General features: G+C 52.5%; 1 protein-coding gene across 1 annotated transcript in view; it reads right to left on the bottom strand.

Annotated features, from left to right (window-relative positions):
- SNPH (syntaphilin) overlaps positions 1-4519 on the bottom strand; it is a 7637-nt gene extending 3118 nt beyond the window's left edge. The window contains exons 1-2 of the mRNA XM_024200953.3: positions 4476-4519; positions 2760-2966 (exon numbers count right to left, since the gene is read on the bottom strand). Coding sequence (XP_024056721.2) covers positions 2760-2966; positions 4476-4519 — 251 coding nt within the window. The remainder of the gene's footprint in view (positions 1-2759; positions 2967-4475) is intronic.
- Positions 4520-11839: the final 7320 nt, after the last annotated feature.

Below are 11839 nucleotides of genomic sequence, written 5' to 3'. Positions count from 1 at the left end.
AGACGTCCCAGCGTGCGCTCAGCTGAACACACCTAGGGCACCCCAGATCGGTCCTGGAGAAAGCAGCCTGTCTGTGTAATGAACAGAAGACCCCCCTCACCCCTCAACACCCTGCAGTGTCAGAGCCCCGATATTCCTAAAGTGGGACACATGGTAAGAATATTAAGAACTGCTGAATATCACATATTTTCATGCAGAAATTAAAGCAGGCTGTGTCCTCTAACCAGACCCTTAGGACACCCCCCACCTAGGTAGACAGTGCTGCAGCCCTGAGCTATGGTTGTGGTTATTATGACTAGAGCTTCATGGGCATACAAAGCATTGTACGGACACACTGAAGATAGGCCCTTGCCCCCAAGCAGCCGACAGTCCCACGGCTAGCAGCAGAATAGGTGCTGGGGCATCTCCCTGGAGAGGGACTCCACTTTAGCCCTGGAAAATACAGCCACCAGAAGCAAAAGGAAGTGTTCATTAGAAATGACACTTACAGAAACATCGCCTGCCCTGGTTACTGACACATTGGGACGCTAACACTAAAGCTGGACCTAGAAGAAGGGTAGATCCTTCGCAGAGCTCTGCTAGGAGAGAGGGGACCCTGCAGACAGCAAACACCCCGACCTCTCTGAGCGAGCTCCCAAGGCAACGCAAGATTCTTAGTGATTTTCTAAAGCGAGCCCAAGGTGGGACCTCTCCCCGGGAATACGTCACCAGGAGCATGTTTCCAAGAGGCAGAGAGCTCCGGATTAGAACTTGCTTGAGGCAGTCGCTCCTCGTGGCCACGAAGGGTCACCCCGAGGACTCTAAGGGCCGTGGTGAGTAGTCAGTCATGGGCTAGCTTTTTGCTCCTGCACACCTACGGTCAACTCCTGCTGGCATCAGACGCGCAAATAAAGGTTGATGGCTGTCACCTGTCCACAGCACAAAGCCCCTGGACAACGAGGCATGATTAGCCGCCGCTGCTCAAGAAGGCCAGGGCTGAACTAGAAGAGGGGGTTGCCTCTCAGGAGGGACATGTATTGACCCGACTGCATGGGGACCTGGGGCTGGAACAACAGGGAGTGAAGCATGGAGGAGGGTTGTGGGTCATTGCCAGAGCTCCGTGAGGAAGCCCAGTGCAGTGTCTAGCTGCAGACTCTGGCTGGTATCATTAGTCCAGCGCTGTCCCAAACAGTGAATTCATTCAGAAATTCAAAGCAGAGTATCTGTCCTGGCAGGGCACCCTTGGGCTGTGTGCACCACTGGAGAACCCAGGAGATTTGGGGGCCCATCTGGAATGGGCTTCGATACAGCCCCAACCCTAAACACACAACACGCTGCAGACAGTGAGCCATATTCTCCGCTGGGGTTAATCGGCACAGCTGCCCTGAAGTCAATGGAACTGCACTCTCATTAACTGGGGAGCAGAGCATGGCAATGGGGGGACAAGAAAAGCAGAAATATCTTCTCAGCTGTTAAACCCCACGTCATTTCTCCCCTGGCCATGGTACCGATGTTTACTCAGGCCTCACACTTCCTGTTGTATTGGCTGAGTCAAGCACGAGAAGACACAAGTGACACAGCAAGGCCCAGATCTGACGTGCAGCACAAGAAGGGCGAAGAGGCATGCGACAAACCAAGCCAGCTGTGCATTGTGTCTGCGAAGTGTTAGTGCCACAGCACTGGAGATCTGTTCCCTCGGCTGCAATACACACAGACGACATGTACGCAAAGAAGAGAGCAGAGGGGTTCACAGTACCTGTAATGCAGAGATAGGGGGTTTCTGAGCCACTAAGTCCTTCTCAGCAAACTCGGAGGGGGCCATATGTTTACTTATAGCGAGAAGTTGGTCAGTTTCTCCGTGATGAGCTTGGGCCATTCATTGAGGAACCAGCAATCAGGTTTGGGAGTGGAGAAGAGGGATAGAAACGATCCATTATAGCCCTGGGACCAATGTAGCTGTCTGCAGCAAGTATCACTGCATTTCACAGCATCCCCGGGCCCCGCAATTCTACTCCCAAGGGGGAAAGAAATGCAATGGGAGCTGTGTTTCATCTTTGGGGCCATTTCATGTGCTCCATGCTCAACTGTCCTTTATCCCAGGAGAGAGTCAAAATTCTCCTCTTCCAACAAGTCCACCGGTCTCCTGCTTTCCAGTCCAACATCCTCCGGGCATCACAAAGGGACAATAACAACCACCTCTTGTTTCTATGGTGCCGTTCCTCCTGAAGGATCTCAGTATGTCACCAGGGCGTGCGGGAGGGGAGCAGACAGTGGCGCACAGTGCTCTATGCGACAGCGTGTGTGGTGGCGGGAAAGGCGACAAAGGGAAAAAGGTGCTTGGAAATCAAGGTGATGGGCGGGAAAGAAAATGGAGCAGAGACGGGGAAATTTTTGGACAAGGACACCAGGGCAAAACTTTCCTCTGACACGACCTCCCGGCAGATCAGCCGTTCCACACCCTCACAGTGCCACGCCTTGCCTTACTGCACGTGCACAAGTCCCACCAGCCCCAGCCCTGCAGGGACGGGAACCTATGGGACGAAGGGATTCGAGGGGTTTCAAGCCCGTGCCTCAGACTAACGCTGCTCTTTGCCAGCAGAGCCAGTGACCGGGCAAGGGCTTTCAGACTCTTAAGAGGCTTCCACACACCAGACCCCCTCGGGGAAATCTCACGGAGCCACTGAAAGGCCCGTGTCCCCGTTCCACGTGGCTGGACGGACAGTCAGTGGAGCAGGTGGGCGAGGCGGGGCGGCCTCCCCGGGGCGCTCTGGACTGGTTACCTTGGGGTGGGGCTGCTGTCGCTGCCCTTGCAGGAGCCCGAGTTGCTGCTGCTGCTCAGCGAAGAGGTGCCGTAGGTGTCCCGCATGCTGACGGGGGGAGAGGGGCGCCTGGAGGCAGGAAGAAGAGGCTGTTTCTCAGTCGGAGTGGCAGGGGGTGCTGAAGACTTAAAGAACGAGGCCAAGCCACTCCTTCCATAAAACCCCCGGCTTCCAAACCACCACAGACACAGGGACACACAAGACAAAAGGACAAAACAAACAGCGGGGATCAAGATGGAACAGAGCAAGGCTGTCTCACAACGGTTACGGCGACAATAGCGAAGGGGGGGCCGAGGGGAGCTGCACACCCGGCGCTGCCCTCGTCCCCTGGGCCAGGCCCAGGGAGGCTGTGCCCCTCTCCCACGTCTACTGCCCTTCACAACAAATAGCTCCTACCTCTCTTCAGCAGCCCTACAGAGGGCGCCACAGACAGGGGCTGCCTAACGGGCACCAATCCACCCCGTCTTACCGCTAGGGTCTTGCGCCCAATGACAGCAGTGGTGTGAATTCTGCCTCGGGTGCCGTTTGGGTTTGGAGCCACTTGGAACTCTCCTCCCCCACCCCCGTTCTGTTATAACGAGCGCGCCTTTCCCCTTCACACCGCGAGCCCAACACTCTCCTGAGCCCGCTGGAATCCCATTGTCTTTTATTTATAGCCAAGTCAACCCTGCTACTCCCAAAACATCTGTCTGCTGGGCCACCTCTGGGCTTCTCTTCTTCGACAGCATCACATGGCCACTCTGGAGGTACCGCTAGCAAGGCATTGACACAATCAATAGTGAAATAACCCCTGTCCGGGGAGGATGTGAACCTGAAAGGGGGGTTCCAAAGAGGATGGAGCTCAGCTGTTCTCAGTGGTGGCAGATGACAGAACAAGGAGCAATGGTCTCAAGTCGCAGTGGGGGAGGTTTAGGTTGGATATTGGGAAACACTTTTTCACTAGGAGGGTGGTGAAGCACTGGAATGGGTTACCTAGGGAGGTGGTGGAATCTCCTTCCTTAGAGGTTTTTAAGGTCAGGCTTGACAAAGCCCTGGCTGGGATGATTTAGTTGGGAATCGGTCCTGCTTTGAGCAGGGGATTGGACTAGATGACCTCCCGAGGTCCCTTCCAACCCTGATATTCTATGATTCTAATGAACAAACTCTGGTGTGAACACGCATTTCTCCCTTGTCCTCTGATTGTACCCAGAGTACGGCAGCCTAGGGAAGATCTCTTCAAGGGGCAAACCCCGCAAAGCCCCACAACCTCCACACCAGTGGCTGAGGACAAGGACACTCCATCAACACCTGCCTTTGGCCCAACAGAACTGAAGAGATAATTCTGACTTCACGCACTGCAGTGGAGAGACAAATGCAAGTGTGCATGCAGGAAGCGGACCCTTGTGCAAGTGCTATGCAGAAGAGTTGTTAAGACATGCCACAAGGTATTTCGGCAGCTGCCAAAACCATCGCCCGACCCTGGGGTCTGGTCTGTGCACAATGCTGCCGGTCCAGGTCCAGAAAAGGACCTTGCTAGCCGCCCTTCTTAAATGAAAGCGCTCGGATCTACTCCTTCACTCAGGCTGCACTAATGCACTTGGGAGGAGAGGAAAAATGGCTTCTAGTTTGTATCTTTTCTCGGCAAAGGCGCTGCAGGGATTCCGGTGTCATCTACAATAATAGGTTGGACGTATTCACCTTCGAGAGCCAGTGGAGGACCGTCTGCTTCCCGGCAGGGACATAGCAATAGCGCTGCAGGTCCCGGCAGTGAGGATAACCGGCACACCAGCTAAATAAAGAGAAAGACAGGAGGAAAGAGAGTGAGAGCTGGAAGTGTGGACGACGTCACTTGAGAGGCACTGCGACTGGAGGGCTGGAGGATGCTTAGTAAGTGTCTGGGGCAAGGTCCAGCTTTTTCATTGTGTGTGTCCCGTGCCGACCGCTTTGGGGCCTGGTCCCTGACTGGAGCCTGTAGGGTGCTACGGGACACAGACAGACAGAATGTCGGATGCTTGGCCTCTCCAGTCCCTGGGGGAAGGCATTCTGCCCAGAGGGCCAAGTCCCATGGCAGCGGAGCTCTGCTGATTTACACCACATGAAGATTTGGTCCAGCATGTGGGTTTTTTTTTTTTTAAACGAACCATTCCTGTGCTCTGTATTATCCATCCTCCTTCAGTTTGATCACCAGCCACCTAATACTGTACTCTGCTCTGTGCCGTCCAGGCAGGGAACTCAAAACACTTCACAAACATTAACCTCAGTCCCCCGGTGCACATTTTACTCCTGTTTTACAGGAGAAACTGAGACCCAGAGAAGTGAAGCAACTTGCCCAAGGTTGCAGAGTGAGTCGGTCGCGCAATTGGGAGTAGAAGGCAGGTCCCTAACGCCCAGCTCTGGGCTTTAGCCAGATCTCTCTCTTCTGTCCGCACCAGGGGCCTGGTCACGTGCATTCCTCAAGGGATGTTATGTTCTCTTACTATTTATTCCTCAGTTACATCAAAATCCACAGCACAAAGAAACCAGACGTGGGACTAGAGGATTCCAGGCAATCCAGCATGAGCAGAGAATCTCATGAAAAACCAAAAATCGGGTTTTTAATGCAAATAATGGGTCTGATCTAGAGCCCATTGAAGTCGATTGGAATCTTTCCTTTGGATCTGGCCCCTGGGTGGGAATAAGAAACTGCACGGGAAGAGAAATCTAGAAAATACAAGGTCGGCACCTAAATTCTCCTTTGATGATATTTTCTAGATTAGTGGTCTCCAACCTTTTTACGCCCAAGATCACTTTTTAAATCTAAGGGCCACCCAGGATCTACCCTGAGGCCTCACCCCATCCCCAAAGTCCCGCCCCGCTCACTCCATCCCTCCCTTTCCGTCGCTCGCTCTCCCCCACCCTCACTGTTGGGGTTCGGGAGGGGATGCGGGCTCTGGGCTCGGGCTGAGGGGTTCGCAGTGTGGGAGGGGGCTCCGGGCTGAGCCTGGGGCAGGGGGTTGGGGTGCAGGAGTGGATGAGGGGTGCAAGCTCTAGGAGGGAGTTTGGGTGCAGGAGGGGATCAGGGCTGGGGCAGGGGGTTGGGAAGCAGGAGGGGGTATGTGGTGCTGGCTCTGGGATGGGGGGGGTCAGGGCTGGGGCTTGGGGTGCAGGAGAGGGCATGGGGTGCAGGAGAGGGTATGGGGTGCAGGCTCTGGGAGGGGGCTTAGGGCTGGGGCTTGGGGTGCAGCCTCCCGCCAGGCAGCACTTACCTCCGGTGGCTCATGCTCAGCGGCAGGCAGAGCGAGGCTCAGGCAGGCTCCCTGCCTACCCCGGCCCCACACCGCTCCCAGAAGGGACCAACGCTCCCCTTATGCCCCTGAGGAGTGTGGGGGGCACATGGCTCTGTGCACTACCCCTCTCTGCAAGCACCGCCCCCGCAGCTCTCCGGCCAATGGGAGCGGTGCTTGCAGGCAGGAGCAGCGCGTAGAGGGAGACCCCTGCCCTGGGGCCACGGGGCCGCGCTGGCCGCTTGCGGGAGCGGCGTGGGGCCAGGGAAGGCAGGGAGCCTGCCTTAGCGACAGCCACGCTGCACCGCCGGAGCTCGCGATCGACTGGGACATCCTCTAGAATCGACTGGCTGGTGACCACTGCTCTGGATTATAGCAGACACTGCTGTAATGCTGGGGCGGATCCTCCATCCCTGGACATTGTCAACTCAAGACTGGATGTTTTTCCTCTATTTCAAACAGGAATTAATTCAGGGAAGTTCTACGGCCGGTGTTATACAGGAAGTCAGACTAGATCAGTGGCTCTCAACCTTTCCAGACAACTGTACCCCTCTCAGGGGTCTGATTTGTCTTGTGTACCCCCAAGTTTCACCTCACTTAAAAACTACTCGCGTACTCAGCCAGACATAAAAATACAAGTGTCACAGCCACTAGTACTGAACAATGGCTGACTTTCTCAGTGCTACCATAGAATTATCAAATAAATCAACTGGAATATAAATACTGTACTTACATTTCATGTATCGTATAGAGAGCTGTATAAACGAGCCATTGTCTGTATGAAATGTTAGTTGGTACTGACGTCACTAGTGCTTTTCCTGTAGCCTGTTGTAGAACTAGGCAAATCTCTAGATGAGGTGATGTCCCCCTGGAAGATCTCTGCGTACCCCCAGGGGTACGTGTACCCTGGTTGAGAACCACTGGACTAGATGATCACAGCCATCTCTTTTGGCCTTAGATCTATGAATACAGTGTCTCTTTTCTATGCCCCATGTGTTCTCACACTATCCAACACACCATAAACCTATGGGACATATGGCTGCTCTGTGCCCCCGTCAATGCACTTTCTGGGGTGGAAGGTGCGTCTCCTCCTTTTGGCCCCCACCCAGGCCTCCTCTGCCCCACACGTGAAGGGCAGCAGATATGAGCAGCAGTTTTGCACTGCCGTCCTTGGTGCTTTAAGTAGGTCTTGACAGTTTCGCCCCTGCATGGAAAACTCTGCCAGCGTCCCTTATCTCAGCGAGATGGGAACAATCAAGCCAGCCATCCCATAATCAATAGGGTGGCTATTGGAAATGTTCCGTGCTGGCTGGCCCATGCTCCTTGGGGGGTGGCAGGAAAGGAAGGGAAAGGGGATGACCAGGGATGGAGCCAATGGCAGTTGAAGGGCTCGCCAACGTTTTCTATAGCTCTTCTCCCGCCTTCTCTCTCCTCACCCAACCCCTTTTTTCTGGGCCCATCAAATATGGCAAATTCCACCTTGTGCCTCTGACTGCAGTGCCATTCCTCCCTGACCCCGCAGCATCCAGCATCTGCACAAAGGGCTCCCAAATCAACAGCGCTGAAACGGTTACAGACTCAAAAGCCCCGGCAACGGCTAGACCCAAATGAATGCACTGAGCTCCCGAGCTAGCTCATCAGCGACGTGGGCCGGGTACCGTCTCCTCAGCTAGGTCTGCACAGCATCGACCGCACTGTTGGGACAACAACAAAACCTGTGCGAGATATTTGCCGTCTCACTCTGGTCCTTGGGCTCCACCTCGAGAACGGAAGCTCGGGGTGGCGGCAGCCAGGTGTGAAGGCAGGACACAGACGGACCACGCTGGATCAACGCTCCACAATCAGCCACGTAGGAGCCAGTGTCTGCCTCCCCGAGCCAGGCGGCTGCAGGGGCTTTGCAAAGGCACCCCCAACCTCACCACTGCCCCTGAAGAGGCTCGGCGAGCGCCAAGCGCACGGATTGCAGCTTGAGTGAAAAGCTGAACCTGGCAGAGGATTTCAGGCTGCAGGAGGTGGGCCACACGTCACTGGCTCTGGGTGGGGCTGCAGGAGAGCTGGGGGAGAACCTGCTCCAAGCGCGGTGCCGGGGTACAGAGAGGGAGAGTGGGAATGGCAGCCGCGCGGCGAGAAATCGCTTCTTTTGCCAACAGTTTTAAGAGCAGCTGGTGCCTGCGGAGAGCTGCATGTGCTAGACAAGTACTCCAGGCCAGCCGGCTCCTGGCTGAGTTCCAGGGTGAGCCACACAACTCCCTAGGAAGGACGGTCTTGTGCCTGAGGCACTGAACGGGGACCCAAAAGAGCCAGCATTATTTCCTGGCTCTGCCACAGATTCTCTGAATGCCCCATGGCAACTTGCTTGACCTCTCTCTGCCTCAAGTCCCCAGATGTAAAATGCAGAGAATAAGCTTTCCTTTCTGCTTGTCTAGTTAGGCCATAAGCTTCTTGGAACAGGGACTGTCTGTTACCGTGCGTCCGGACAGCGGCTAGCACAACGCTGTTCACAATATCAATAACTTAGCACCGTCTGCCATCTAATGGGGCAAATGTCTCCTGGCAGCTGGTAGTCGCAGGGTATTGTCTCCACCTCCTGCTCTTACCCTTCCGGTCATATGTTTTTCCACATGGAGATGCTCTATTTAGTGGGTGACTAAAGAGTTTGTCTTAGAGGGAAATTTCCAAAGTCACCAGTGGGACGTAGGCCCCAGTCTGCCCCGGGTGATTCAGAAATCCCCCTCATTAGCCCTTGCTTCTGATGGCTGTCGGCACCGGGCTTAATGCAACTCTTGGGCTGGGCAGTGACCAAGTGCTAAGTAGCAAGATCATGCAGGGCTCTACCTTGAAATATCACATCAGCTTCTGTTTCGCAGGCCCCCCCGCCCATTCCATGGTTACTCTATCTTTGTACACACCCACTGCACTTAAAAGTCCCCATACTGGTATTACTAATAATACCTCAGAATATCACAAGTGGATTGTTTTTTTTTTAAATAAGTCAAACTCGCTTTGCAGCATTTCTCGTTTGTTACCTTGTATAGTTTGCTCAGTCTGGACAATGGACATGACCCACTCCATTTCCCTTTCTGGTTCGGCAGCACTACCTCATGGCTGCAATGTCTGAGTCGCAAGTGCCAGCGCGGAGCATTGGGAGGCAAACGAACAGATTTTTAATGTTTATAGCTATTACAATTTGAGTTTGGTGAAACTTTAATTTAAAAAAAGAAAAGAAAAAGGAAAGACAAACGCTCCATTTCAGGCCAAGCTCTCCGCCCCGGCCTCTTCATGGCACCAGGGCCCAGAACTGCAGCCAAAGGTTTTGCTTCCACAGAAAGGCAAGAAAAGTGCTGTCTTACACTCACCAAGAATGCGACTAAATTCCATCCAGCTTCAAACGTTCTTTGCTAACATTGTGTCTCATGTGCACTCTCCCCCCACCGCCAATCTCTTGGCCAACTATGCCCTGAAATGCGACCGTGCTCAGACACCGCATGTTCTTTCTTTGTCTTACACAGACATCCAGGTCTGCTTTGCAGGCTTTCCCCAGAGCCGTTTTAACAAGTATATTTGATTTTAATCGTCAGTAATAAACGGTCACGATCTTTGCTCTCAAGGAATCAATTTGGTTATCTCAAGCTTCGATGTGCAGAAGGGCAGCCAGGGAAGGTCATAGAATCATAGAACTGGAAGGGCCTCGAGAGGTCATCTAGTCCAGTCCCCTGCACTCCTGGCAGGACTAAGTATTATCTAGCCAATCCCTGGGGGAGGGATAGCTCAGTGGTTTGAGCATTGGCCTGCTAACCCCAGAGTTGTAAATTCAATCCTTGAGGGGGCCATTTAGGGAACTGGGGTAAAAATCTGTCTGGGGATTGGTCCTGCTTTGAGCAGGGGGTTGGACTAGATGAGGTCCCTTCTAACCCTCTGATTCTATGACATGTGTTTGTCCAACCTGCTCTTAAAAATCTCCAATGATGGAGATTCCACAACCTCCCTAGGCCATTTATTCCAGTGCTTAACCACCGTGACAGTTAGGAAGTTTTTCCTAATGTCCAACCTAAACCTCCCCTGCTGCAATTTAAGCCCATTGCTTCTTGGCCTATCCTCAGAGATTAACAACATTTTTTCTCCCTCCTCCTTGTAACAACCTTTTATGTACTTGAAAACTGTTATCATGTCCCCTCTTGGTCTTCTCTTCTCCAGACTAAACAAATCCAAATTTTTCAATCTTCCCTCATAGGTCATGTTTTCTAGACCTTTAATCATTTTTGTTGCTCTTCTCTGGACTTTCTCCAATTTGTCCACATCTTTCCTGAAATGTGGCACCCAGAACTGGACACAATACTCCAGCTGAGGCCTAATCAGCGTGGAGTAGAGCGGAAGAATTACTTCTTGTGTCTTGCTTACAACACTCCTGCTAATACATCCCAGAATGATGTTCACTTCTTTTGCAACAGCGTTACATTGTTGACTCATATTTAGCTTGTGGTCCACTGTGACCCCCAGATCTCTTTCCGCAGTACTCCTTCCTAGGCCGCCATTTCCCATTTTGTGTGTGTGCAACTGATTGTTCCTTCCTAAGTGGAGTTCTCTGCATTTGTCCTTATTGAATTTCATCCTATTTACTTCAGACCATTTCTCCAGTTTGTCCAGATAGGCTAAAAAACAAAGTAGAGAATATAGCCTAGATTTCCATCGGTTATGTAGTTGTGGTAACTGCGCGTGAAAACACACTAAAGTATCAATTTATATGCGCAATTATTGTCACTGTGGAAATCTGGGTCCTTGTTTACAGTAAGGAGATAGTCCTTCCACAACAGCATCAGCAAACCCAAGATTAGCTAGTCAAATCTGAAAGGTAGGGAGAATACCAGCCTCAGAGCACTTTGTCAAGAAGAGAGAGTAGAGCCTACCCAGTACAAAGCTAATAGAGTATAAAGGGCAGGCAATTCGTCACTGGAAGCACAATACTTATTCTGTGGAGAATCGGTGGAAGCATGGAAGCTTTGATGGACTCCAGGGTTTTACACTGGATGAATTATTACCCACGGGGGTGCTACATTAGTAGAAGCCCATACACCTCCGTGGAAGAATCTCTACCCTGCCCTCTTCATCCCCAGGCGCTCAACTCCACTCGGAGCTCATACTCACTGGACACGCCTTGCATTTCTGAAGGCAGCTTTAATGAAAGCTTGTCTTATTGTTGCTGTGGCGATGAGCCCAAGCATTGCGGGCAACAGACTCTATTGCGGCTGTTTGTCTATTAGTCATTAGGAAAAGTACACAGAGAGGAAATGGAAAGTGCTCAGAGATAAATGACTGAATGCCCACGTGCGCTGTATGCTCTCCAGCAATCAAATACACCAGCTGCCACTGGGGATGGCCAAGAAAATGCAGAAGCGTAATCAAAGGCAGGAGAGAGAGAGGTGCTTCTGGGAGATCGAAAAGCATCTGGGGCAGGAGAGGATGGGCAGGATTTCAGCGCAAAATGGGAAGGCCAAAGCAGAGACGTGAGGAAGCGGTAAATAAAAAGGGGAGGTGAAAAAGCCACTTCATCTAAGTCAGAAGTTACTGCGTCAGGCAACAGGGGTTATTTACATCACCTAGAAAAGAGAGAGGGACCTTGCTAACAATGAAGTGAACGACTCAGTGATGAAGAGTGCAGGGTAAGGCAGGTACCACTAACAGATCTGTCTTGGCCAGGAGGAAAGACAAAACACTGCAGCAAGCCAGGATCATGTCAATTATCCAAAAAACACCACGAGAGACAAACAAATTAGCAGGCAGGAAGAGCCCCACCAAACCAGC

This window comes from Terrapene carolina, unplaced genomic scaffold (genome assembly GCF_002925995.2).
Source record: "Terrapene carolina triunguis isolate 2854851 unplaced genomic scaffold, T_m_triunguis-2.0 Scaffold130, whole genome shotgun sequence".
Taxonomy (NCBI): Eukaryota; Metazoa; Chordata; order Testudines; family Emydidae; genus Terrapene; species Terrapene triunguis.
This window is presented reverse-complemented; position numbering and strand designations above follow the sequence as displayed.